General features: G+C 32.1%; 1 protein-coding gene across 3 annotated transcripts in view; it reads right to left on the bottom strand.

Moving 5' to 3' along the window:
* LOC110031919 (RNA-binding protein 39-like) overlaps nucleotides 1-26,955 on the bottom strand; it is an 81,243-nt gene that overhangs the window by 28,546 nt on the left and 25,742 nt on the right. For 2 of the 3 annotated variants that reach the window (XM_020735361.1, XM_020735359.1), the window contains exons 8-10: nucleotides 26,843-26,926; nucleotides 14,603-14,667; nucleotides 3,063-3,297 (exon numbers count right to left, since the gene is read on the bottom strand). In XM_020735361.1, the coding sequence (XP_020591020.1) occupies nucleotides 3,063-3,297; nucleotides 14,603-14,667; nucleotides 26,843-26,926 (384 nt within the window). Of the gene's footprint in view, nucleotides 1-1,892; nucleotides 2,055-3,062; nucleotides 3,298-14,602; nucleotides 14,668-26,842; nucleotides 26,927-26,955 lie in introns of those variants that run through there. The other variant, XM_020735360.1, reaches the window with a different exon arrangement.

Here is a 26,955-nt window from a genome sequence, read left to right as displayed (position 1 = left end):
AGAATCCCACCCGGACTGTTGAAGGCCAGCTTAGGAGAATCTCAAGCCTCGCGACCCGAGCGAGACTCCTAAATAGGCAAGCAGCCTCTCGTGCCCCTCATTTTGCCTTTTTCGTGTTTGTCTTTTCTCTAAGGATAAATATTGTTGTTTCTGAGTTTTAGGGTTTAATTTTTGTTGAGCGTTGATTTCAGATTCCTTCGTGAAGTTGTTCTTCCTGTTTTAGAGTTGTATCCGAGGAGGTGGTGATGCACTGGTTATATCCTACTCTGAAATAGTGTTATATGATTTCTCTTTCACCTTCCCTAATCCTTCTCCCCTCTTCTCAACCACCGACCTCCCCTTCATTCCCACACCCAACCACCCACCATATCTACAGCCTTATCTTGTTGTCCAACCATCCTCCCTCCTACCCAGCACTCCCAACCGACTGTTCCTCACCCCACTTTTGTTGCCCTTGCTATCTGGCACTTTCCAACAACCAATATGTCTGTCTTCAGTCACCTACGACTCTGCATACTTCAAGTCCCTTTCCGCACCTTCTCCTCGCTGCCACCACCCCTGCGAACCATCCTGATCCACCTTGCCAGCCTCCACCGCCCTTGGAACACACTTTAGAGGTGTATGCTTGTGTCGTTTATGTTTGTAGTTGCTATTTTATGTTGTGTTGTAACCCTCTCTCTACATTAATAAAAGTTTGCTTTGTGTTATTCTGCTATTTTTCCTATTAGTTTTTGTATCAAACAGTGAGTAGAAAAGGAAGAAGAAAAATTAAACAAAGTCAACATATAAGAGGAGAGAAAAGACGAGAGAATAATTAACAAATGAGGTATATCGGGGAGCTTTGGTGACAGCACAATAGTGAAGGCAGCAAAGCAGCAGCTGCACAACAGCAATGGTGTCACAAAAGTGGACTTCGCATAGTCAAGTTTGTCCTCTACAAACCTTGTTTAAATTTTAAAAAAAAAAAAAAAAAAAAAAAAAAAAAAAAAAAAAAGCTGCATTATCTAATCATTGGAATAAAAATGTGTGCCTCATTGTATGTGCCTCAAAGCATGCCTCAAACAACTATGACGTAAGCCACTTTCATAACATGTGGGACGCAAGTCTCAAGGTGTTTTCTTTAGACTTTACTCTAACACAAATCTTAAATTGTGCATTTAAGGATTGGTGAGCATCCTCCGAATAGTTTCGCTTGCTTGGCATCAAAAGTATTCAGGCTCTTATTAAATTTCCTTATTTATTTCCCAACTTACGAATATTTTTAATTCACTTCTTATCTTTTATAACAATTCCTTTGTCATTTATTTGAATGTTAATTGCAAAAATTTTTGCTTTCTTTTTCTTACTTATACACTTCAGATGATAATCATAATCCATTGCTAGAATACGAACATAAATTTTCATTTATCTCTTCACAACTTTCTGTTCTCCATTAACATGATTTTGTGCATGCATTTGTCATTAAGGTTCTATTTGTGGTGGCTTCTTCATTGTTTTACTTTTCAGACAACTATCACACTTTTGTGTGGCTGCTGCTTTACAAAATTTTTTGTGAAAAGGAGCTGCTTTTTACAGCCAGGTCTAGTATAGTGTTGTAGTTATAAGTTGTCCAGTTATTACTGAAAAAATGAAAATATATATAACACACAGCATTTGTCTTACTGAAAAAATGAAAATATATATAACACACAGCAGTTGTCAGAAAAAAAAAAAACTATTTGGGAAAGTTGCAAGTGATATAAATAGACCCTAACCTATACTTTTGATTAATAAAGGAAGTGTGTGTGTGTAAAGTTGTTGCACTTCCTTTATCCAAACAATTCTGATCCTGCAAATTACTTATGGATTATTATATATTCTTATTTCATTCATGCATTTTGGTTTGATTACTCCTTCAATGTCACCGTATGTGATAGCTGCATTTTGCATTTGTAATTTTGTAGAGTTGCATGCCCTTTGCATCCTTGTTCATTTTATTCTTAGTAGTCTTGATTATTGAATTACCTGATGCAGAATTGATCCAAATGCCAACTTGTTGGAACCTATTGTTTTGCCTGAAAACAGCGAATTTTCCGTCAATGTCAATATCCTAGGATTTACATTTTTTTTGTCTTTTTCCAAAAACAAATTAAAATATTTTTTAAAACACTCAAAACAGCTTTTGAGCGTTTTTAAAAATAATCATGTCTTAATAAAATATGCTAAAAATATTTGTTTAAAATCAAAAACAAAAACTAAATAAAATAAAAATAAAAAATAAAAGTGGCCCAAAACAGCAACTAAACTTATATAAATTAATTTGCAAGGTTATACAATGGAGTATACCATGTCTTTTTCTTTTGATTATGACTACCCAAATCAATCTCAAACTTAAAAGAGAACTACCTTTTCTAATTTGCTTAAACAAATCATGTTTAATTGCTGGAAGCTTCAATAGCGTTTGGGAACCCACGAATCAGTGTTTTTGCTAAATCGTTTGCAATAATATCTGCACCATATTGAAAAGACTGCTACAAGTTTCCTTTCTTATTCATGCTTCTAGTATAGTAGTATATTAAAATCTCGTTGAAATTCTTTACTGCATATGCGAACTTCCATGAAATTTTGATGATATTTTTAAATTAAAATTTAATGAATACATATCACATGCTCCATGCACGCACCCGTCATATTTCTATTAATTTTTCAATACTAGAAATACAGCATAACATTGTTGATGTCTAATCTCCATTACCGAAAATAATAGAGTACAATTTTAAATAGTTAAAATTCTTTTGTAAATGAAAATGAATTTATCTACATGCTTTTACAAATAAATTCAGTAGTTTTATTCCCAGTAAAGTGAGTAAAATTTAAAATAATAATATCTTTATTAGCATCAAATTTACATTTATTATAATCTTATCTTATTTTTTTAAATAACGAAAAAAGCACTTGATGCATGTACAATTAAGCTAGTCTACAAAGTAATGCAATGAAAACTACAATTAAGCTAGTCTACAAAGTAATGCAATGAAAGCAAAAAAAAAAAAAAAGACTTCCAAGTATATAGTAAAACCAACCTCAACATTAGGGTCAAACATGTTCTTCAGCAACAAACATTCACTGGGAACCCCAATATTTTCAACAGTTTGAGTGGTGCTAGTTGCAGCAAAAGCCAATGCAGGAGTTGGTAAGCCTGCAAGTCCAGGTATGGTCGATTGTATCAAAGGATTTAGTGGAGGAGCGCCTAGAACTGAAGTTGATGGCAAAGGTAGGTGAGGATTATTGACAGGGGGAACAAGAACACCGGCAACACTACAAAGAAGAAATTATAAAATGAAAAAAGAAATAACCATAACAAAAATTTTCACAAAAATTTTGGTTCACACAAATATAATCGCAGCCATGGAATAACAAGAACATTTGCAATGCTAAATCAAAAAAATATATATAAACAAAATATCTCATAACTGCAAAAATTTTCATATATACTTGATTCACTCATGCACATCATCAACATAAGCCATGCTGCACTTGTCATTCCAAATGAAAATGAGAAGTACCTCAAGTGAAAAATCTATTTTCACCATTTTTTTTAAAATAACTTGCCAAGTTATCTTAGATTTACAAGTTTCCTTCCTAATCCTTTCAAATTAATTCTACCAACCTATCTTAGGGATGCAACATCTAAACTCCATTATGCATATTTATCTATTTTCTACTGTCTTATCCTCAATACTCACTACTCCAATCGTACTTTCACTCAACTAGTTTAATTGCAAATGCACCAAGTGCACGAGAATGAAATTATAAAATTTAAACATAAAAAAAAAATTAAACAGAAAAGAAAAATGATATCAATTATCAAAGTTTAAAATCATGTAAGATAGTTAAGAAAACAATTAGTGAAGTATACCTGTAATGAAATTTGAAAATATTCACAACACAATAATTTTCCAATAAAAAATTAATATTTTATGATTAAAATAAATAATTAATTTATGGTGAAATATAAGTAATCAAATAATGTTGTATAAGTATAATAAAATTCTTACTAATAAATGTGAATTTTATTTTAAAACATAACAATACATAGTTCGGTATATTTAAAAATTAAATCAGTGTACATAAACAATACATCTGATTGAATGGACTCGTCATCACATTGCGATCGATTCCTATAAACATTTTCTTGAGTTGTAATTATGAAATTTTTAGTAGAATCATTGAAATATGACAGCAAGTTTTCTGTATTCTAACTTTTTTGCTGCCTTTAAGATAAAATCAATAAAATAGGACAAAAAATATATAAATAAATTAAATTATCGATGCATTAAATGGATAAATCTTTGGTTAAGAATTTAAATGATGATAATTACAAAAGAAGATTAAGATGATGATTTTGAATTTAAATTTTCAAAATTTATAATTCCAAATACATTCGTAATATATTGTTATGTAAAATTAAACATCACTCAAAATAATTGATACATTAAATAGATAAATCTTTGGTTAAGAATTTAAATGATGATAATTACAAAAGTTTAAGATGATGATTTTGAATTTAAATTTTAAAAATTTATAATTCCAAATACATTCGTAATATATTGTTATGTAAAATTAAACTTCACTCAAAATTTTGACTTTTATAGTGATACTAAGTTGTATGCCATATTAATTTAGAAGAAATAAAACTAAAATAAATAGCTTTTATGCTATCTCCTAACATGTGCATGAATATTATTAAACAGAAACCAAGAACCAATTAGATCATTCAAAGCAAAAATATATATAAAAATGATTTTGAAATACATACTCAAATTGTAATTCTGATTCAGGTTATTGCAGAAAGTAAGTAACTATTAAAATTAAGCAACGAAAGTTCACACTACATGTTAGATTAACAAACTATTATTATTATTATTATTATTATTATTATTGTTTAAAGTGAACAATGTACAAATAGATATAGGCATTCATTTCAAGTAAAATATAGAAAGAAGTATAGTGCTAATACAATTACTAAATGATAAACTAGTTAAAAAATAGAAACAAAAGGAATGATGATTACTAAATGATAAACTAGTTAAAAAATAGAAACATTTCAAATATAAGATGATGAATACATTTCAAATCAAGATAAGATAAAGTTGAAACTGAATTCTGACAAAAATAATGCATGACAGAAATAATTATTAATGAAATAAAATTTTAAAGCATTAACAAGATGAATACATTTCAAACGAAGATAAGATAAAGTTGGAACTGTATTCTGACAAAATAAAGCATGATAGAAATAAATATTAATGAGATAAAATTTTAAAGCATTACAACAACAACAAAGCATTAACAAGAAAAAATTAACATAGTAATTAAAATTAAAAAAAAAACGCAAAACAGTAATGTTAAAAGCACAAATTACACTGCATCTATTATTCAAAAACATGAAGTAAAACAAAAATTAATTCAAATTAGGTTGAGAATAAAAATAATAGTAAAAAATGAGAGATAAATTGCTAAAAAGATAAAATAAAATTAATATAAAATAAAAAAAATTAACAATGAAATAAAATTTTTATTTAAAATAAAACACTCAATAAAGTAAAGGAAACAATAATAATAACTCCTTTTGATTAAAAAAATAGATGGCCACTTAATGGCAACACCAAAGAAATATATAAATGGAAGGTGGAAGGAAGAATTGAGGTAAGTTTGAATTATTGTAGCTAATGCCATATTTGTCTTTTTATATTCTCAAGATTATGCCTTCTTGGCTTATAATAAATTAAATATCAGTTCATTATATAATTTTTATTTGTTAGTTAATATAAGAAATAAAAAAAAAATTAATACACCGGAATTTAAAAAGCCATGTATTATAAAGAAATAAATATTAATCATTAAGGAATAATAATATAATTTATTAATTGATATTCATTTATTAGATATTATAGGACTATGATTGAAATCATCAAATAATACTAAAAAGAAAAGTTATGAATCAACATGAGGAAATGATAAGGCAATACTAAAATAATATTAAAATTGTTTTATCATATTCTTATGATTATAGTTCTTTGATTTCCATCTAATTTATAATAATTCATTAATTAATATTTACTTATTAATTAATATGAAAAAATTAAAAAATTAAAAATTCCATTATGCTGAAACTTAAAAATTCCTTGATTATGAAATACTAAATTCTCATTTATTAACTATTAATAACGTAATTCTTTAATTAATATTTTATTATTCAACATCAGATGGTTACTATTGAATCATCAAATCAAACTAAGATGAAAGGCTATGATTCAATATAAAGAGAATCACACTAAGTACAAACCAGACTCTCTATAATCTTGTCCGTCACTAGAGCTAGACCAAACCTATCACGGATATATTCATTTTGAACTTTGTCTCTTAAGTGCAAGCCACTCATCCACCTAAGCATTCTCATCTCAGCAACACTTAACTTTGTTTTATGCTTCTCTTATAATTCAAATCATCAAATCAAATTTAAAAAAAAAATTATGGTTCAATATGGGAAAATCATAAGATACTCCTAAAGTAAAATTAAAATTGTCTTGTCATATTCTCAAAAATATACTTCGAATTCTATTTAACTACTAGTAATTCATTAATTAATATTTAATTGATAATTAATTTGAATTTTAAATAGTAAAAAATTATGATAAGCTAGAATTTAAAAAGCCAATGATTACGAAATACTAAATACTCATATATTAACTAATAATAATATAATTCATTAAATAATGCTTATTTATTAGACATTAGATAACTATCATTGAAATCTAAGATTATATCGTCATATTTTCAGATTTATACCTCTTCAACTTCTATCTAATTCATAATAATTCATTAAATAATATTTAGTTGTTAATTAATCTGATAAATAAAATTGTAAACATGTATGATAAGCTGTAATTTAAAAATTCGTTAATTATGAAATATTAATCCTCATTTATTAATTACTAATAATATTGTTTATTAATTAGTATTTATTTTTTTGAGAAAATTGAGCCCAAAGAACAATATGTCATTCAAATCCGCGACCTTACTGCGAAAAACTAAACTATCAACCATGATATCAAGGTTAAGTGCTCTAATAATTATTCATTCAGTAAACTAATATCTACTTATTAGATATTGCATTACTATAGTTGAAATCATCAAATCAATATAAGTATAGTTAAAGGATATGATTTCACTTCTATAATAGTAGAAGTAATTCATTTGATCACTTGTAAACAATTATTCTTTAAAAAATAATAATATAAAAAAATTATAATTTAATTTAATATAATTAAAAATTAATCCAAATTTAAATTACTTGTACCCACAATTCAACTTCAATGATATTACTTTGGAATATTTACATAAATACAAATCAATTCTTATGTATTCATATATTTAACACCTAAACTACAATTTTTATATATATGCTACTTTCCTAATGAATGTCAAAAGTATATTATAGTTAAAGGATATGATTTCACTTCTATAATAGTAGAAAGTAATTCATTTGATTACTTGTAAACAATTATTTTGTTTTAAAAAACAATAATATAAAAAAATTATCATTTATTTTAATATAATTAAAAATTAATCCAAATTTAAATTACTTGTACCCACAATTCAACTTCAATGATAATATTTTGGAATATTTACATAAATACAACGGAATTCTTATGTATTCATATATTTAACACCTAAACTACAATTTTTATATATATGCTACTTTACTAATGAATGTCAAAGTATATTTAATTTCATAAAGCTTAAGAAAGTGGTAATTTTTATGTGATATGAGAATTTTGGATGATTTAGATGTAAGTAAAATTTTAAAGGGTTAGATATGTAAATACATAACAATTGGTTGGTACATAAATGTAATTTTTCTTATAAACAAATTGAAGTTCTTCTAAACTATAAATTTACCTACAAAATTGATGTCAAACTGAGGCTTGATTGTTTGTAAATATATCAAGTATAAAACAACTGAGAACTTCTAAAATCGTTCAATCAACACTACCATCGGATACCAATGATACAAATTTGTTTACTTAAATGAATTCGTCTCTTTAATTATCAAGCCAAATGAGAACTAGCCCAAATATTAAAAATAAACTAGCTCTTATTTGCCATTGATTTATTTATTAAACAAGCTCAAACACTCATTTACTGAAATGAATTTAGATTTTTTGCACCATAGTCTCTATGAGCCAAATTATTAGGTTTAAGAGAATAATAATCTATAAATAAATTAAGAAAAATGCACACTATAAATAAATGAAAAAAATAATCGATATAATTTAAGATAATATATGAAAAACGTACAAGTCAAATGCTAATAATAATTAAGAAAAATGCACACTATAAATAAATGAAAAAAAGAATCGATATAATTTAAGATAATAATAATGTATGAAAAACGTACAAGTCAAATGCTAATAATACATTAATTTACTTCTCTGTATTATTTTTAAAGCATTAAAAATATGTAAATATCATGAAATTCAAAATTTTTCTCCTAAATAAAATTATTTAAAAGTATGCAAATACAAAGAGGAGAAAGTGCGAAACTAAATCGAATATATCCTCACATAAACATCATTGTTTAGAAAGAAAATGCAAACAATAAGAGGCATGTTCACATGAATCTACTCAAGCTGAAGCTTAGACGAAGTTCAAGCAATCACCGCTGCTGAAGCTCAGACTCAGTTCAAGAAATCATAGATGGCTCCGATGAGATATCATAGTCTTCCTCCATAACCATTGCCATTTTTATAAAGAGGAAGAGCACAACAATGAAACGCCAGAAGGCAGCCCTCACCAATGATCAAAAGAGGAGATCAAAGAATTAATTTATAGGAGAGCTGAGGAGTGCAACCCACTCTAGTAATTCAGTCGCAGAAAATGAATGAATGAAATCTTAAAATGGAAAGATGTGATTTGGGAAGAAGGAATTTTTAACTATAGCTGTTGGATTTTAGTGCCTAGGTTATTTATTATTATTGTAATTAATTTCATATAAGCTTTTCAATTGCAGAAATATAGTTAATTATATAAATTATATGAAATATATGGCTAGGATTCATATTTAGAAATTAAAAGAGTCTTTAAAAATAGTAGTAACATTATGTTGTAATGGTCCTATAATTCTTAATTGAGTTTGTAAAAGCTATTAATATATATATTTTTTTTACTTTTAAAGTTATTTGTGCACTTTCTTGTCACGACCCAGCCCGGAGCTTGAAATTAACTAAGGCAGATAAAGAAAGAACGAACGGTGTGAAATAATTATCTATAATCATCTACATTTTAACAAATGAAAGATTTACTACAAATTTAAATAAAAGAAATACAATTAATATTATCACATTGAAGGTTGTTTGTGCCGTCTATAAATATTTTCTCGTCTATCACTCATCTTTTACTAATTTAATTAAACTTTAAAAATTAGTTAAAACAACTATGAACTAATAAGCCAATGAATACGCATACGTCTAAACTATTGCAATACAAGGAAAAAAAATAACAATATGCATGTCAATTAAACTTATTTATAAATAAATATCATTTCATATTTATAAAACCGCCACAAGATGCATCGTTTAAAAATTGTATCAATTAAGACACATCAATAACAATATATTTTTCTATTTACGTCCAAGTGAATATTAGTGTTCCTCCACTAGTAATATCAAGGGGTATTCCATCACAGTCAGCCATGCACATACAAACATTCAACATAAAAATATGTATTCATCACATTTAATCATATTTTATAAAACATATACTAAAATGCAGGAGTAAATAGACATACAAACATTCAACATAAACATATGTATTCATCACATTTAATCATTTTTTATAAAACATATACTAAAATGCAGAAGTAAATAACTACAACATTCGCAATGATATGACCAATAAAGAAAAGAATAGCTAAATTAGAATAAAGCATCCACAAATATCATTAATTGCAAACATATATGAGAAGAAACAAATTATTGTTATAATTTAAAAGTACAAGTACTCACCCTGATGATTAATGGCGATTAACTTAAGCTTAAACTTGTTTTTATATCGTATCTTCTAAGTTTAAAACCTAACCTAACATGATATTTAACACATTTATTATTTTAACAAACCATTTAATTAAGTATTAAAATGTTGATGATGAGAAAGTCGGTATTGCACAGGTTAATGAATTTGTTGGTAGTGCTTAAGAAATGAGTTTGGAGAGAGAGAGAGAGTTTAGGATTTATGCAACGAGAAAATTGTTGTTGATGCCAACAACGAGCACGTTTAAAATAAGGAAGTGAGCATCAAAGCTGCTTGGAAAGAGGTGAATTCTAAAAAAGCGTCTGAATCTCCTGTAGAGAAAGATGTAGATTCTGTAATGACTTTCTCCTCGGTGAACTCACATAAGGAACAGTCAAGGAGAATGATCCTATTAAGGTAAATTCCAACAGTTCTCATCAAAATAAAGCATTGAAGAAAGCAGCAGCAAGCCTTCAAGCAAGCTTTGAGAGCAAGAAGTGAACAAGGATAAACTAATTAAGAAAATGATGACTATTGAGGAAAGAGTTTCAAAAACTTTAACCAATTTGACAGAAAACACCTTACCCATATGGAGACAAAATTCAGCTGGCATGTCACTTAGTCTCTTTACTAAGGTGTCAGAGAATTTCACCTATGACATTCATATAGAGGTCGAGCATGGAACAAAAGTTGTACTAAAGTGTTAGAGAAGTTCACCAATGACATTCATATAGAGGTCGAGCATAGGAGAAAAGCCATACTTACAAGGAAATTTTTAGGAAACAAAATTTGGCTACTTTAAGGGGGAGATCTCTTTCCTAAGGTTCCTCTCGCTGCTTCATTATGTTTAAGTTGTTTTTGGAAGAGCATCAATTTCCAATATGTTCAGTTCAAGGGTTTTGCTTTAAATTTCCTTCTTAGGTTTTAAATATGTTTTAAAAGGTGAAATCAGAAATTGAGGTGTTTTTTTTTTGTGAGGAGAGACGTAAGTCTCAAGACAGATCAAGGCTTAAGCCTCACAAAAAAAAAATTATAACTCATAAAATTATAATTCATAAATATGACAATTCAAAAACCATAAAACATGATCATTAAACTTAGAATTTTTAGGAATTGCATATTTGCAATTAAAATTAAAACCATAAAACATGATCATTAAACTTAGAATTTTGAGGAATTGCATATTTGCAATTAAAACTAAGGGGATATACATACATACCACCCAATTCTTATTAGTTTTCATACCTGACACCCTAAACCTTAAAAAGAATTGGGAGGTATGTATGTGAGTAAATCTCCCTAAAAATAATTTAAACCTGTTTATAAATCTAATGATTTAATAAACTACGAAGTATATAAACTTATGATGCGCGTTTACATACATACCACCCAACTCTTCGAAGCTCTGGACCTAGAAGGCTCGGGACAGATGTCGCTGCGGATGCTGGAATTCAACGCTCGGGATGATGTTGAACTTCGAAGATTGGACGATTCTTCGATGTAGGCACGCTCGAAGGCTCGGAACAAAGTGAGAGGAAGAAGCAACGAAGCTCTTAGAACGACACTCCAGCCCTAATTTGTGTGTTATGTCGGTTGCATCTAATTTAAATTAGATAATTTCCTTTGCCGCCTTATATGATTCGAGGCATAAACGCCTAGAGGCATACACCACACTGTAGAAAGGCATAAACCTAGCCTGCACATGTGAGGCTTATGCTTTGAGTCGCAGCCCAAGCACCTCGAATCGAGGCACGCCTCAAGATGGAAGCCTTGAATGTTCTTTTAAATGTTGGCCATAAAAATGTATTCTATTCTTTCTTTTGAAATTCTTTGTATAACAAATCAATAAACGAGATAAGATGTCAAAATAAGCTATATTTTGTGTTTTCTTTTCTTTGAAAGTTCTGTGATGGAATTTTAATATTCAATGAAGCAGAAAAAGTTGCTTCCGAATGAAGATAAAGATGATGCACACGAATACAAAACCAAACAAATTGCTTCATGACGAATATGAATTCCAATGAAGGAGGAGCTAAAGACAAGGATGAAGACAACAAATCACATTCGGACGAAGACCAAGTCAAATGAAGATGAAGCCGAAGATAAAAAGCAGACTGTTGACAGCAAGACGTGCGAGGCTATGATACCATGTGATGGAAAACAGCTCTTTATCTTATTCCTCACTTCAAAACACATGCTATATATTAATATACACTCTCATCTCTATAGATTAGAAATATCTCTAATATAAAAGAGATCTTGAGAGTAGATCTTCTCTAATTAGATTACCTAATATCACGCTTCCTAATAAAAAAGTTTCCTAATATGCGAGCTTCAGGTTTATTATTTTCCATAACAAATGTACTTCAATCTATCGTTTGTACTATCCATTAATTTAATTGATGATTACCAGAGAATTGGAGAAGATAAATGTTTGACACCAACTTCAGAGCAAAATGATGCCAACAAGTAACCATTTGGTTATTAATAACTTTGAATCAAGCAAAATTTTCATGTGTTAGAAAAACTCAAATTAAGCTCTTTTAGATATTTTTCAATCAAGCTTCTTGGACTTGTAAGGCACAATCGAGAAGAAGGCCTAGCAAATGTTCATTAGTATCGATCTTACCTTCAACCATGAAGAGTATGAAGTCAGCCAAGAAGTCAGCCAATGTTTTCACCTTGATTGATCCTAGTACATGAAAGATTTGGATTCTGCTATTCTCAACACTTGAGGAGTAAGCCAAAAGGACAAATCTACACAAATATGGCTTACCAAGCATGGTGAGTGACAACATAGTACATGAAAGATTTGGATTCTGCTATTCTCAACGCTTGAAGAGTAAGCCAAAAGGACAAATCTACACAAACATGGCTTACCAAGCATGGTGAGTGACAACATTAAGGACAAGAGCTTGAAAGTATAAACAAAATTTTTGGAAAGTAACAACTAGAGCACAAGTCTCAATTGGCTATCTCATTTCAACATAGATGATTTTCTAATGTAAAATATTGATCATTGCTTTTTTCCATCTATTTTAATTAAAATTGAACTGACCAGCTCCTCACCCACATAATGATAGATGAGTAAGTTGTCAGTGTTAAATGCCTAGTTGCATTCATTGGTCCATTGAAAATCTTTTGCAGTTCTAAGCTTAATGAAAAATGATTGGTATTTGTTTTTAAACATTAAAATGAAGTGCTTTAAGCATTCAACTTGGCCTGTAAATCATAAAATTATTTTGTAGTTCTAGGAGTGTATCTACAAAATAGTTATAACTTTGTCAGTGTTCATCTTTATCTTTTCTGAAGTGCGGAGAAAACCCAAAACATCCTAAACCTGCTTAGAAAATAATTTGAGAAGTTGAGACTCGTTACAACCTTTCAACATAACAATTGTTTCCACGGTCTCAATGATATGCTGAGCCAAAATCTTTCTTTACAAAAAGATCATCAAGAGTTTAATGTTAAGTTTTTTTATTACTATTAATTAAATTCATCGATAATACAATAATAACTAGTCCTAAAATTCTTCAATCTGAATGGCATGATGTTGCAGGTACAATGCGTTGATTGTGTGAGACCACTTCTTCCAATTGGCGATATACATCTAAATTTGATGATAAAGAAAACATCAAGAAAGCTCATTACTGGAAAGGTAATTGCAGGGTCTACGAGGGAGTCATTCCTAGGAAATGGGTAGCTATCCTTGAGAGGTTAAATTTAATTTGAAGACAATGCATATCCTCCAATTCTTGATAGCTTCGTGGATCATAATGACATTGAAACCTAGTAGGGGTATTGAATTTCTTTGATAAAGCCAATTCCCGATAGGTTCTGGACATAGCAGTATGATAGATTTCCCAAGGGAAACGGAAACCTTTAAAATATTTTGTTTCATAAGCAAGAATCTCCAATCAATATTAAATCTATAATACGTCATTAATGTCAGCTCCTAGCATTTAAGATGCCAACCAATCAAAAAAATGGATACTCAAATGAAGGCAGTTGGTGAGTTGTAAGCACTCTGAATAAAAAAATTAATGAGTGAAGGACAATTAAATCATTGTCATCAAAAAGTAAGACTACTCAGGACGCAGACCTACTCCAACTAATTAAAATCAAGTATAGAAGCACTAAACAGAGAGCATGGATCATGTCATCCAGTTAATAGTAATATTCTAATACAGCCATTTCTTTATTCAGGGGATATAGAATATATCCATTAAAAGATGTGGCAGCACCGGATTAAAAATGCTTTTCATTTGAAACAGTCAATACGTCAGCAATAGATGGTTCTTCATCACTCTATTCTACTCAAACATTATGCGTAACTGAATTAGTTTCTAAATGGTTTCGTTATTAAAATTTAAATGCATAAACAGCTCAATATGCTACAAATACATCAACAAGAAATAAATTACAAATCTTGCAAAGTTCTAAATCATCAATTCAATGTCCGTTCTTTGAAATATGTGAATTTTTGCAAGAACAAAAGGAAATCATAGAAGAGATTCCTAGAGAAACAAACAAGTTTAGTGGTACTAACTTGGTAGCCGTGCCACTACGATCCAATTTCTGCATCAGAAGAGCTCTGGAACGTGCATTTAGAGACTGCAACAACGAAATAAAGGTTGATAAGAAGTTGCCAACATAATATAAGGCGGTGTTTTACCCTCCATTAAAAGGCCAAAAGCCCCAAAACATGTGGCATAGGCCCAGTGAGTTTTATATTTAAAATAATTTCAGAAGCAATAAAGATGATTACAAAATAAAAAAAATGAAGAAAAATCTAAAATCCATAATCCATCACCAGAAGATTCAAATGCCAGTAGATATAAATAGAGACATGCAGCACCTTTGACATGTCAACTTCTTCCCAACGAGCAAAAGACAAGCAGCACAAGAAAAACTTGGAACTTCAAAAACATCCGCAACAAAAGGGATACAAAGCATGTCTAACAAAACAAGGTAGGCAAAAAAGCATCACAAAATAAGGGATAAAAGGAAGGGAATTATGGTTTCAATGTTTATGTGTGCTTGTAAGAGAGGAATCAATTTGATCGCTCAACACTTAAAAAAACACAAGGTAAATAATTTTTTTTTATTTTCAATTAAATGAATATCAAAGTTATTTATAATAAATTAAATCCAAAATCCTGGGATAGTTCAATACATATATGGATATGCACTGTTCACATTTCAACGGTGTAACCTTCAAATGAAAATCAAAATGATAAATTATCTTTAATTTATTAAAGCTTCATATGTTATTCAAAGAAATTTAAAGACCATTTAATATAAATCAAATGAATAAGAAATTCTCAATAAATGCTTGCTATTACATGAGATAATAATTATATAATTTTGTCTGCTTTCTAAAAAAATTATATTAAATGCATGACTTTTCTAAGGATCTTTTGGGTCTTTTTTGAGAGTTTTGATATGTAAAAAATGTGGGTTAAATAAGACATTTAAGCTGGTTTCTGAATATCAAAGTTATTTATAATAAATTAAATCCAAAATCCTGGGATAGTTCAATACATATATGGATATGCACTGTTCACATTTCAACGGTGTAACCTTCAAATGAAAATCAAAATGATAAATTATCTTTAATTTATTAAAGCTTCATATGTTATTCAAAGAAATTTAAAGACCATTTAATATAAATCAAATGAATAAGAAATTCTCAATAAATGCTTGCTATTACATGAGATAATAATTATATAATTTTGTGTGCTTTCTAAAAAAATTATATTAAATGCATGACTTTTCTAAGGATCTTTTGGGTATTTTTGAGAGTTTTGATATGTAAAATATGTGGGTTAAATAAGACATTTAAGCTGGTTTCTATATGTTAAGTCATCATCCTTCTTTCCCACATACTTTATGAAATAAACCATCATCTAAAATAACGATATTTAATACATCGGTAATTTTCAGGTGGTAGATTATAGTTTTAGTGTGATCCTAAGCTTGAAGGGCATTTAACAAAAGTGATGAAAATTCTCCAATAGGATTACTCTCCTCATTGTTTTATCTCCTGTCTACCATTTTATACGGTCTTCAAATTGAAAACCACACCATCCATTTTTCTATATTCGATGTAAAATGCACATTTGAATTGAGGTTCATCAATTTCTATAAATAACCTTTCATCAAGCATACACAATATAAATTCAATTAAACAAGTTTAATTTCAACCATGTAGTTTACCGATCAAAGCTATCTAAACATCATTAGCAATCAATTTAATTATTTAATGACTTTTTTATGCACTACATTGATAAACAAATGATCTAAAAAAACTTAATGAAATAGAGAATTTTGCAAGTTTCATGTGTTTGAGAGACTGGATGATTTTTAAATTCCAATGTAGCTCATAATATCAGTGTATACTCGAGGATGGTCTGCATGGGTCTTGAGGCAACCTGCAGTCTGCTCTCGTCGAATTGGCTACCCTCGATCAACTTTTCCTCCAACAGTGGACTTTTCCTCCAATGGAGTTCTTTTCCCTCCAATGGAGGAATTTTCTTGTCGACGAAGGACTTTTCCTCCGACGGAGAACTTTTTCTCCAACTCGCCACCGGAACACGACATATCCGTCAGACAGAAAAACCCCAGAATCACAAATCTAGCGATCGAAGAGGTACCCAGCAAAACACACTAACACAAAAAACTAAAATATCATGTACTACCCATTTAAAGCAAGCGTCAGATTGTAATTTACTTTTTGGACTTCTTATCATCTATAAATAGGAGGGTCCTTTCATGTAACGAAAAATTTGATTCCCCCCACTTGTAACTCCTATTTTGAATGGAATAAAATGGGTCAATGAGCCTGGGAACACTCTGATTCGCCCCAAGGGGCAAGTTTTCCTCTCCTCCTCTCCCTCTCTCCCTCTCTCCCTCTCTCCCTCTCATTTCCTCGGCCCCAATACTCTATCCCTTGAGCACAATGTACCAGACAGATTTGGATTCAACATACTAAAAGATGCAAAGAGCGTGGATCATGTCGTCAACAAAAAGACGAGCAACGTCAAACAAAAACTCTTCATAGAAACGGTCCTAGTAAAAAAGTGCATGAGGAACTTGCACAAAAATGGATTCACTCCATTTAATCATCGCTACCGAAGATCACCAAGAGACTCTGGATTTCCCTATTGCCATAGCAGCAAAAATCTCCCAACCGGTTCTTGCCACACTAAAATCCCGTACAAGTTCTCCCCTCCTTCCACATTTTAATCGAGCTATGCCTTCCACAACTTTAGCCTCCCCTTACAAAATCCCTAACCACTCCCCTTCACCTACGAAAACTTCATCGCCAACACTCCAAAATGACTCCTCGTCATCGACCGAGATAACAAAAACGTCGGAATTCTCCATTACTTCCACTCGTCTCCAGCCAACCTTTTCCATCATGCAAAAATAGCTTGCACTGGTTGTCCAACTAGCCCGTCCTCTTCTACAGTTGTCTCTCCTCATCCGGCCACCACTTCACCGATCGACTGGTAGTTCACCGACCTCCCCCGGTATTTTCCGTCGGCCGCTCTCAGCTGGCTAGCAACCACCATGATACACATTGTCGTTGATACGCTCCGGGTGCGGGTTCTCGTAGTAGGACAAGACCGGACTTTCCTTTAGCATAATTCTCAGCAAACTTATGTTGTCGTCATTGTTGAAGGTGTAGAGGTGGCATGATCCCGAACACCTGGCTGTGGTGTAGCCTCAAGTCGCTCGACACCGACGCCAACTCCAGGTTTCTACCCAACCAAGAGCGGCGGAACACTCCCGATCGGAACCGGAGCCGCTCGCCACCGACGCCAACTCCAGGTTTCTACCCAACCAAGAGCGGCGGAACACTCCCGATCGGAACCGGGTTCAGTATCTCCAACCTCCACTGCAGCGGGTACCGAAGTAGACGCTGTCACCGGTGAGTGGCCTGAGGCTGCAAAAGTGGTTGTCCTGTCTTACATCATAATTCTTGGAAAAGTAGAAGATACAATTATTTGGTCAGGACTACAATACCTCTTAATGATGCCCGAATTTGATAAAATCCAACAAATGGGCCTCTCGAAAACCAGAACGCCACTATCCTAACACTGTTTGATGTAGAGTTTAATACAACGTCCAGAGAGCTCCACGCCGGACAAAAAAACAAACAACCCCGCCAGCTTAAATTTCCGTTGAGCACGACGGATCTTCGCTGCTTGATCATTGTGCACGGTGTGGATCTGCCTTAGCAAGTCTTTGATCTTTGCAGTGTATTCAACTCAGATCTCCTTTTCAGCAGCTCCAAGATCACCAAGTAGCCGACGATAACATAAGTTTGCTGAGAAATTATGCTAAAGGAAAGTCCCGATCTTGTCCTGCTACGAGGACCAGATGGCACGTTTTCCCAACTTCACACTAAACTGACAAACGCGTGGTGTTTCCTGGCCCAAAAGTTAAGAACAGTGCAAAACTTCGCTTCGTGAGACTCCAATAGGCAATCCTCCAATCGCATCAGTAGTCCAAGACTGTACCGGGAATCCATGCCCGGCGAGAAAGGTTGGATGTTCATCTAGCTCCTCCCTAAGGTCAGCGAGAGATCCTTACCAGGGATCACAGACAAGATTCTTCCTACGCCCATACGCCATAGCCGAGAGAGAAAGGAAGATGATCATCTATTATCAAACGTATGCCAAACTATTAACCAGACAGAGAAGCTTGAGGAAATTATGATCCCCTTACGCCAACAAAAAGACTACAACTTGCTTCTTCCAAGAAACCTATACCAACTTGAAGTCGGATCAGTTGGCAACTTTGCTTTGACCGACATCTCACTCCCATCGGCAATCTCACTCCGGCCAGCGACCACGCTGCTCCGGTCGGCCACTCTGCTCCAGCCCATGACCATGGAGGGAGAAAGATTTACATACATACCACTCAACTTGTATATTTACATGATTACACATACATATCACAAAATCATTTTGTACTCCAACAGACTACCCTCTGACCGCCACTCCGGTAGCTTCCTACCGACCACCCACTTTCGGTCGATCATCTACTTCTGGTTTTATTTGTCGATCAGTCAACCATCTTTGATGGAGGCCCCCTCAAAATAAAAAATAAAATAATAGAAAAGAAAAAAACATATTTATATACACACTATATATACTTATACATAGTGAAATGCATAGATGAATACATATCAGTGATTTATGAGCATTTTATGACTACAAGAGATTCCAAATAAAACTTTCTTAATATCTAGTAAACGAATACATTAATTATTCTTTACATGTATAAATTTAAAACTATTTTGTTTTGCATACCTCAAAGTTTATTTTAGACAAATTTTGAAGAAACATACGCCCACAAAGGATTTGCCCTACAATCCTTAAGGTTAAGACTTGGCAGGCTCATTAATTCATGCATACCTTCTCTTAATTAGTCTTAGTTGGGGAACTTTATTTAACTTTTTATTTTATCAATTTTGTAGTTTTCTTTGTTGATGTAAATAAAGACATACTCATCTCTTATCCTTACGCTTTTTATGGGGATTTATGTTGAACCATTTTATTTTCTCTGAGAATCAATTTATGGAAAATCATTGCAAATTGAAGCTACTATTACTCAACTTTCATTTATGGCCAAATCTCGGTGGAAATATATGTTTACCTCTCATCTTCATAAGAATGTGTTAATGGGCCAATTTGAGATTAAGAAAATCAAATGTTTGGGATCATCAAGCACACTCAAAACTTCATAGCAACCCTTTTGCTCTAATGATCGTTGCTTCTTCATCAACAAAGGTTTGTACTCAAATTTTGGGATTAATTAATACTTTGGGCGCTACATTTGACGTGCTTATCTCTACCAATCGCTTAATTCCAGCATCCACAACTCTTTAAAATTTTAGTGGGATTTACATTCATATCATACAATTCTCATATATTTATATATCTAGCACTTTAACATTATTCATCTTGCCTTTGGAAGTTTCCTTTATCTCCTATTGGTAAATGAAACACAAGTTCTAAATTCAATTTATGATCCTGATTCTAATGGGAGCATACTGACTGACAATCGACTAATTGATAGGAGCTTCTATCTACATTTTTTACAGGTGGCCACTCGACACTTGGGGATTCGAACACAGCTCATAAAACTGACAACGACACTACAGACATTTGATCGGTATTAAGGGCCCAGAGACGATTCTCCACCCAACAGCGACAAACTCCATGAGTGCAAAAAAAAATCTACAACCAACATTATCCTCAGCCTTTCCAAAACTTTAACACACGACAGCGACAAGTTGTAAGCAACTCGTCACCCAAGAGCTACAAGCTCCAGAAGGGGTGCAGAGCTCCAGGACTCCACTCCGGGGCGAACAGCTCCAAGACATCACTCCGGGACGAACGACTCTAGGACTCCACTCTAAGGCAAGCGGCTCAAGGACTCCCCTCTAGAACAAGCAATTCTAGAACTCTTCCACATGACATGCAAACAAACAAAGAACTATGACAACCAATTTTCTCCTCTGACTGCCAAACTTCTTCTCTGACCGGCCACTAGAATCTGATGACTCCCTCGATAGAAAAAAAAACTCCAGAATAACAAATCCAGCAGATAACAATAAAGATACCAGAATCGAGCGCAAGCACCTAGCAGGATGTATCATTAGCAAATTATGTGTTCAAACAGTTGTCGCCATCAAGAATAAGAAAATTGAGAAACTTCATATGTATACTTGAGAATGGTCTACACGGATCTTGAGTAACCTGCAGCCTGCATTGAGAATGGTCTACACGGATCTTGAGTAACCTGCATCCACGTCGAATTGGCTACCCTCTGTCAACTTTTCCTCCAATAGAGGACTTTTCCTTAAACAGTTTTTTCCCCTCGATGGAGAAGTTTTCCCTTCAACGAAGGACTTTTTCTCCGACAGAGGACTTTTCCCTCCGACAGAAGACTTTTTCCTCTGACTGGCCACTGAAATTCGACTTTTAACCCTACAGAAAAACCCAATAATGACAGATCCAGCAATCGAAGAGGTACCAAGCAAAACACACCAACACATAAGACTAAAAATATCATGTACTACCCTTTTAAAGCAGGGTCATATCACAATTTAATTTTTGTCTCTACTATCATCTATAAATAGAATGACCCTTTCATGTAAAGGAGGTTTGGATTCCCCCCACTTGTAACTTCTATTTTGAATGAAATAAAATGAGTCCACAAGCCCGGGAACACCTTGATTCGCCCCAAATGAGCAAGTCTTTCTCTTTCTCTCTCTCTCTCTCTTTCTCTCCCTCTCTCAATCTCATTTTCTCAGTCCCAACGCTCTATCCCTTGGATACGATCTACTAGACAGATTTGGATTCAGCAATCAATATTTACATAGAAAGGCAACTGTGACTCTTTGAACACATGTATGTTAAATAATTCACAGCAATTACTTTCCGGAAATAAGAAATATTTCCTCCCCTATGGACTAGCAAGAATTGAAGACAAGATGTCAACACACCGCCTTGGGATAGAATCTTGAGATTTTTGCCCATGATTGGTTTTCCTGGTTGGAAACTTCACGACAGAACCAACAAATCAAAACAACCCATAAAATCATCCCAAAACACCCACGCTTATCAAACTAAAAGGGAGACAAGTTGAAAATTAATGAAACCCTTGGAGATATCTCCTTAAAGAGAGAAACTAAAACTTATTTTAAAAAATACCTCACTCAAATAAATGCATATATATATATATATATATATATATATCAATTCCAACTATCTTGCCAAAGAATGTCTTTTTTCTCTTGCTCTTAACAGAACCAAGGAGGAACCATGGATTACTGACTCAAAAGCATCAGATCACATGATAAGTTTTGCTCACCTATTTTACTCCCTCGCCTAAAAACCTCAAAGTCAAAATTACTGATACATCCATATTCCCTATTGCTAGAACAGAAACAATTAAAATAAATCTAAGCTTTCTCTAAATTCTATCTTACATGTTCTAAATTTCTAGGGGAGCTTCTTGTATGTTGAAAACATAACTATTGATCACAGCTTTATAATCGGATTATTATCAAATCTTATGAATTATAAAACCAAAGGTCGAAGAAAAGGATCAGAAATGCTAGTGAGATTAGAAATCTGTACCATTTTAATGATGATTCCAAACAGCGCAATCATGTCCTTACTATCAACAAAAACCTTTCAATTGCCATAAAATGGGATCAATTTTTGTTATGGCATTTTAGATTAGAACACCCCAGCTTTTCCTACAAAAAATGTATTTCCTTCAATATTTGGTAATAAAGATCTCTTTCAATGTCAAATATGCCAACTTACCGCCGAAGAGCTATCTTTAAACATAAGCTAAAAAACATTTTTCACTCGTGCATAATGACACTTTTGGTCAATCCAGATCTCAAAACCTTAACTCCAAATGAAGTTTCATTACTCTTAGTAATGATCACTATGGTGTGCGTTAGCTAAATCAGATAAAACAATTTTAAAACTTCCCAATATGATTAAAACTCAACATTCCAATGATATTCAAATTCTCCACCCTAATAAAAGTGTCAAGTATTCTAACCACAATCTAGGAATTTATTAAAATAAAAATGATATCATCCATCAAAGTTCTTGCCCAATACTCAACAAAATAAATTTGTTGAACAAAAGTATAGGCATCTCTTAAAGTGGTTCGATTTTAATAACCACTAATAACCATAAATATTATTGGTAGGCATCTCTTAAAGTGGTTCGATTTTAATAACCATAAATATTATTGAGGTGATGCTATTCTCACTAGAAGCTATCTTATAAATCAATTACTCATAAACATAGTTCAATTAAAAACTTCAATTGATGTGCTTTCAAATTGCTATGCTAATACTCACACCACTCCTAATATTCCGCTTAAAGTCTTTGACTGTGTTGCATTTGTCCACAATCATGAACCTAATTGAAATAAATTTGATCTGAGATCGTTTAATTATATCTTTTTCAAGGATTAGGCCAATAAAAAAGGTACAAATATTAATCCATTGCTTAAAGAAAAATATATGCACCCATTAATGCCACCATCTTTTCCAATAAACTCTTATTACAAAAACAAATTCCTTCACGGAAAGATATAAGAGGAAGAAATTTTAATAATAATGCCTCTAAAATTCTCCATCTCCATAATAGCACTAATCTTCATGGACGCGATGACATTGAGGTTACCAAAACTTCTCAACAGACCCCACAACTGCCTACTAAACTACATGTTAACACTTGAAATAGAATCTAGATAGAAGTGAAACCGCTCTACCACCTTAAGCATTATCATGAATCCTGATTGAACTTGATAAATTATCAACTCCTCTCATGATAGTACATGGTATCCTCTAGCATGTGGTATTGGACATCACCGTTTATTCTCCCAAAACAGAACAAAAAAATGGCTTCCAACCTCTAAAGACTGGAATTCCGAAGATGAAGGAAGAAGCCCTTAATAATCTAAGCTAGAGAGATGTTGTTGAAGAGGACATTAAAGCTCCTTAAGAAATGACAGCAGTTATTTGAAGCTTGTGGGATGCAAATAGGTCTTCAAATATCAATCGGAAGGACCTACTGAAACATATTAAGCACAGTTGGTTGCAATAATATTCACCCAAACTTAAGGGATTGACTGTTCTAAACCCTTTGCTTCTGTGGCACAAATTAACACCATTCAAGTCCTTCCAATTGCAGGTAACATAGACTACCACTTCCCCAACAAGATGTTATGAATGCATCCTTGAATGGAGACAAAAAAAAATGTCTGTATTGATCTTCCTCTAGGAATTAGTGCCTATGGAAAGACAAACTTAGATTGTGAATTAAATAAATCAATTTATGGGATCAAGAAATCAACTCAAGTTGTTTAAAAGATTCACAAAAGTTGAGAATTAAAAGTCTTTCAAATAGACTCACCCTAAACACACATTGCTCTACCAAAACAATCTTACAAGTTATGTATGTTGATGACATCATTGTAACAGAATATCATGACTTAAAACAGAAGAAAAAGCTGACAACATAATTCAAAAGCAAAGCAAATAGATTCTCCCGAACTTATTATTTCTAAGAAAAAGTATGTTAAATATCTACTACACAAATACTACAACTGTAAGCAAATCGATTGACACTCCAACTGATCCTAATATTAAATTGAGTGATGTTAATACCAAATTTCCATAAGATAAAATAAACTATCAAACATTAGTAAAAAACCGCACATACTTGACTTATATCTGACCTAATGTAGCCTTTATTATCAATTTGGTAAGTCATTCTATGCATGGCCCTCATAAAAAACACAAGTTATTAATACTAGTATTCTCAAATGCCTAAAAAGAAGCCCTAGAAGAAGATTTTTCAAGAAAGAAGAATAAAAAATTATAGAAGCACATTCTGATATGGGTTGGGTTGGATCGATAGTAAACAAATGGTCCAATTCTAGAAGTTGAACATATGTGTGGGATAACCCTGTAACATGGATAAGTAAAGAAAGAAATTTTGTTGGACGTCAAATAGATATCAGTATAATACATAATCCTAGAAATCAGAATCAGACTAAACTTGTGAAGATAAATTAACACCCATTAAAAAAAAAAATTAAAAAAATCAACTATTTTATATGTTTCCTCCACCAATCAAACTACTGACATCTTGACCAAAGAATTAGTTAGACACCTATACATGACTATTTAAAAAATTAATTGATAAGCTTGCTTAGTTGGATGTTTACAAATCAGCTTGAAGGGCGGTGCCAAATATTTTCATGAAATAAGAGGGAAAGTTTCTATTCCTTTCTAAAGATTAAGGGCAATTGAAGGCAAGATACTGGCGGGCCACATTCGAGGAGAAATCTTGGGATCCCTGCACAGCAAATTGCCAAGAATACCAAGGGTCCCTTGAATATATATGGCTGCTAATACACCCTTGGATAACTCCTATGGTTAGCAGTTTGAGCAAATTTACCAGGACTCTATAATATTGTTTCCTAGAGATTCCATCATCCATTATTAATAGTGCCTTTAAAGCACAATTATTGTCATATTATTTATTTTCTTTTATGGTTTATTACTTCATGACTTTACCCAATGTAAAACCTTATATAAATAAAGCCATACTCTGGCCGAATAGAGTATGGAACATTCAACATTTTTTCTCTCTATTTCTCCTCTACTTTCTTTCTTTCTTACATATTTCATATATAAAATTTTCATAAAAGAAAAAAACTTCAAATACACAAATTAATCACATTAAAAATTGTGAAAAATAAAAATAAATAAAATGTAAATGTAACCATATCTAGGATATTATTTAAGATATAAAACATGAAGGTTACCACATAAACTACTTCAAATATCAAATAAATATGTATGAAAATAAAATAAAACACATGGCTATCAACGAACTTGTGCCAAAGACAATGATAGAGGAGTAGATATTGATGTCAAAATATAGGAATCAGCATATCTATAGGCACAAGACCCCTTTAGGAAGTTAACTTAAACCAAAATACAACCATGTCAAAGATCGAAAGGAGGCCTCCAATTTAAATTACATTTTTATTTTTCAACAATTAGCTTGGTCCAATCATAAAGAGAAGCATCAATGTAGTCTAAGAAGGAGCGTCTGTAAAATGAAATAGAAGGAATGAAATTTCGAAGACAAGTCTTAGGTAAAAAAAAGTAGTAAGCGCATATGTATTAGGTAGTCAATATTCCTCTTGCAACTTCTTCGACGAGTCTATGGAAGAAAATGAATATGTAAAGGGAAAAAAAAAGAAATAGAAGGAATGAAATTTCGAAGATAAGTCTTAATATATTAACATCATATAGACATGCTTAACACTTGAATTGGAACATACTTCCTCCACTTTGTTCAACTTCACACGAATAAAAGGGAGACAGCCAAAAATGGTAGCCACCGAAAATCTAATAATATACAAATATAACAGTGCAAATAAAATAAATTCTGAAACAGTTTTTTATTGCTATAAACTTATACCAACAAAATCAGCACTTTTTAAGGCTCCATGAGAAAATAACTAATGCACTGATGATAATGTGATTTTTAATCACTGGGAGGAAAAAGAAATCAAGATTTTGAAAATCAGAAGGTGAAACTTCTAAAGTTGCAAAGAAAGCCTCTATAATCTACACAAAAGCATAAGCATCAAGTATTTATTTACAAGTAAATATCTATACATGAAATTCATATTAGGGGAGCTTCTCTTAAAAGTTCACTAAGCTAGCTATTTAGAGCAAGTAGGGTTGTAATCGAGCCGAGTATATCATAGTTCGGACTTAGCTTGGTATAATTACAAGTTATTCATGTTTGGCTTGTGCTTGTGCCGAGCTTTCACATATTGTTCAATCTTGAATTATTTAAATTTCTCAATGTTTAAAGTTGATTTGTACTTGATTTGTTTATGGCAAGTAAACGAATATTTGAACGTGCTAATAAACCAGCTAAAAATTGAAACGAGTATCTAAATTTTCATATAAAAAATTCACTAAATAATTTTACAAATCTGATCAACAACAACAACAAAACCTTTATCCCACTAAGTGGGGCCGGCTACATCAATCATTTTTCTCCATGGCATCCGATTTAGTGTCATATTTTCATTTAAATCTAATAAATTAAGATCTTTTTTTTACCCAACCCACCCATCCCGACACAAACACAAAATGATAAATAAGAGATGAAACATTGGATAAAGAGCACATTGAAATGCATACCAAACCCCCACCATCATCATCATCAAGATCACCAGCATTTGCACCAGTATCTTGCACCCCGGCCTGATCTGACATGGCTGATACCTAAGGATGCAGTGAAATAATGATGCGCA

Source organism: Phalaenopsis equestris, unplaced genomic scaffold (assembly GCF_001263595.1).
Source record: "Phalaenopsis equestris unplaced genomic scaffold, ASM126359v1 Scaffold000867, whole genome shotgun sequence".
Classification (NCBI taxonomy): Eukaryota; Viridiplantae; Streptophyta; class Magnoliopsida; order Asparagales; family Orchidaceae; genus Phalaenopsis; species Phalaenopsis equestris.
This window is presented reverse-complemented; position numbering and strand designations above follow the sequence as displayed.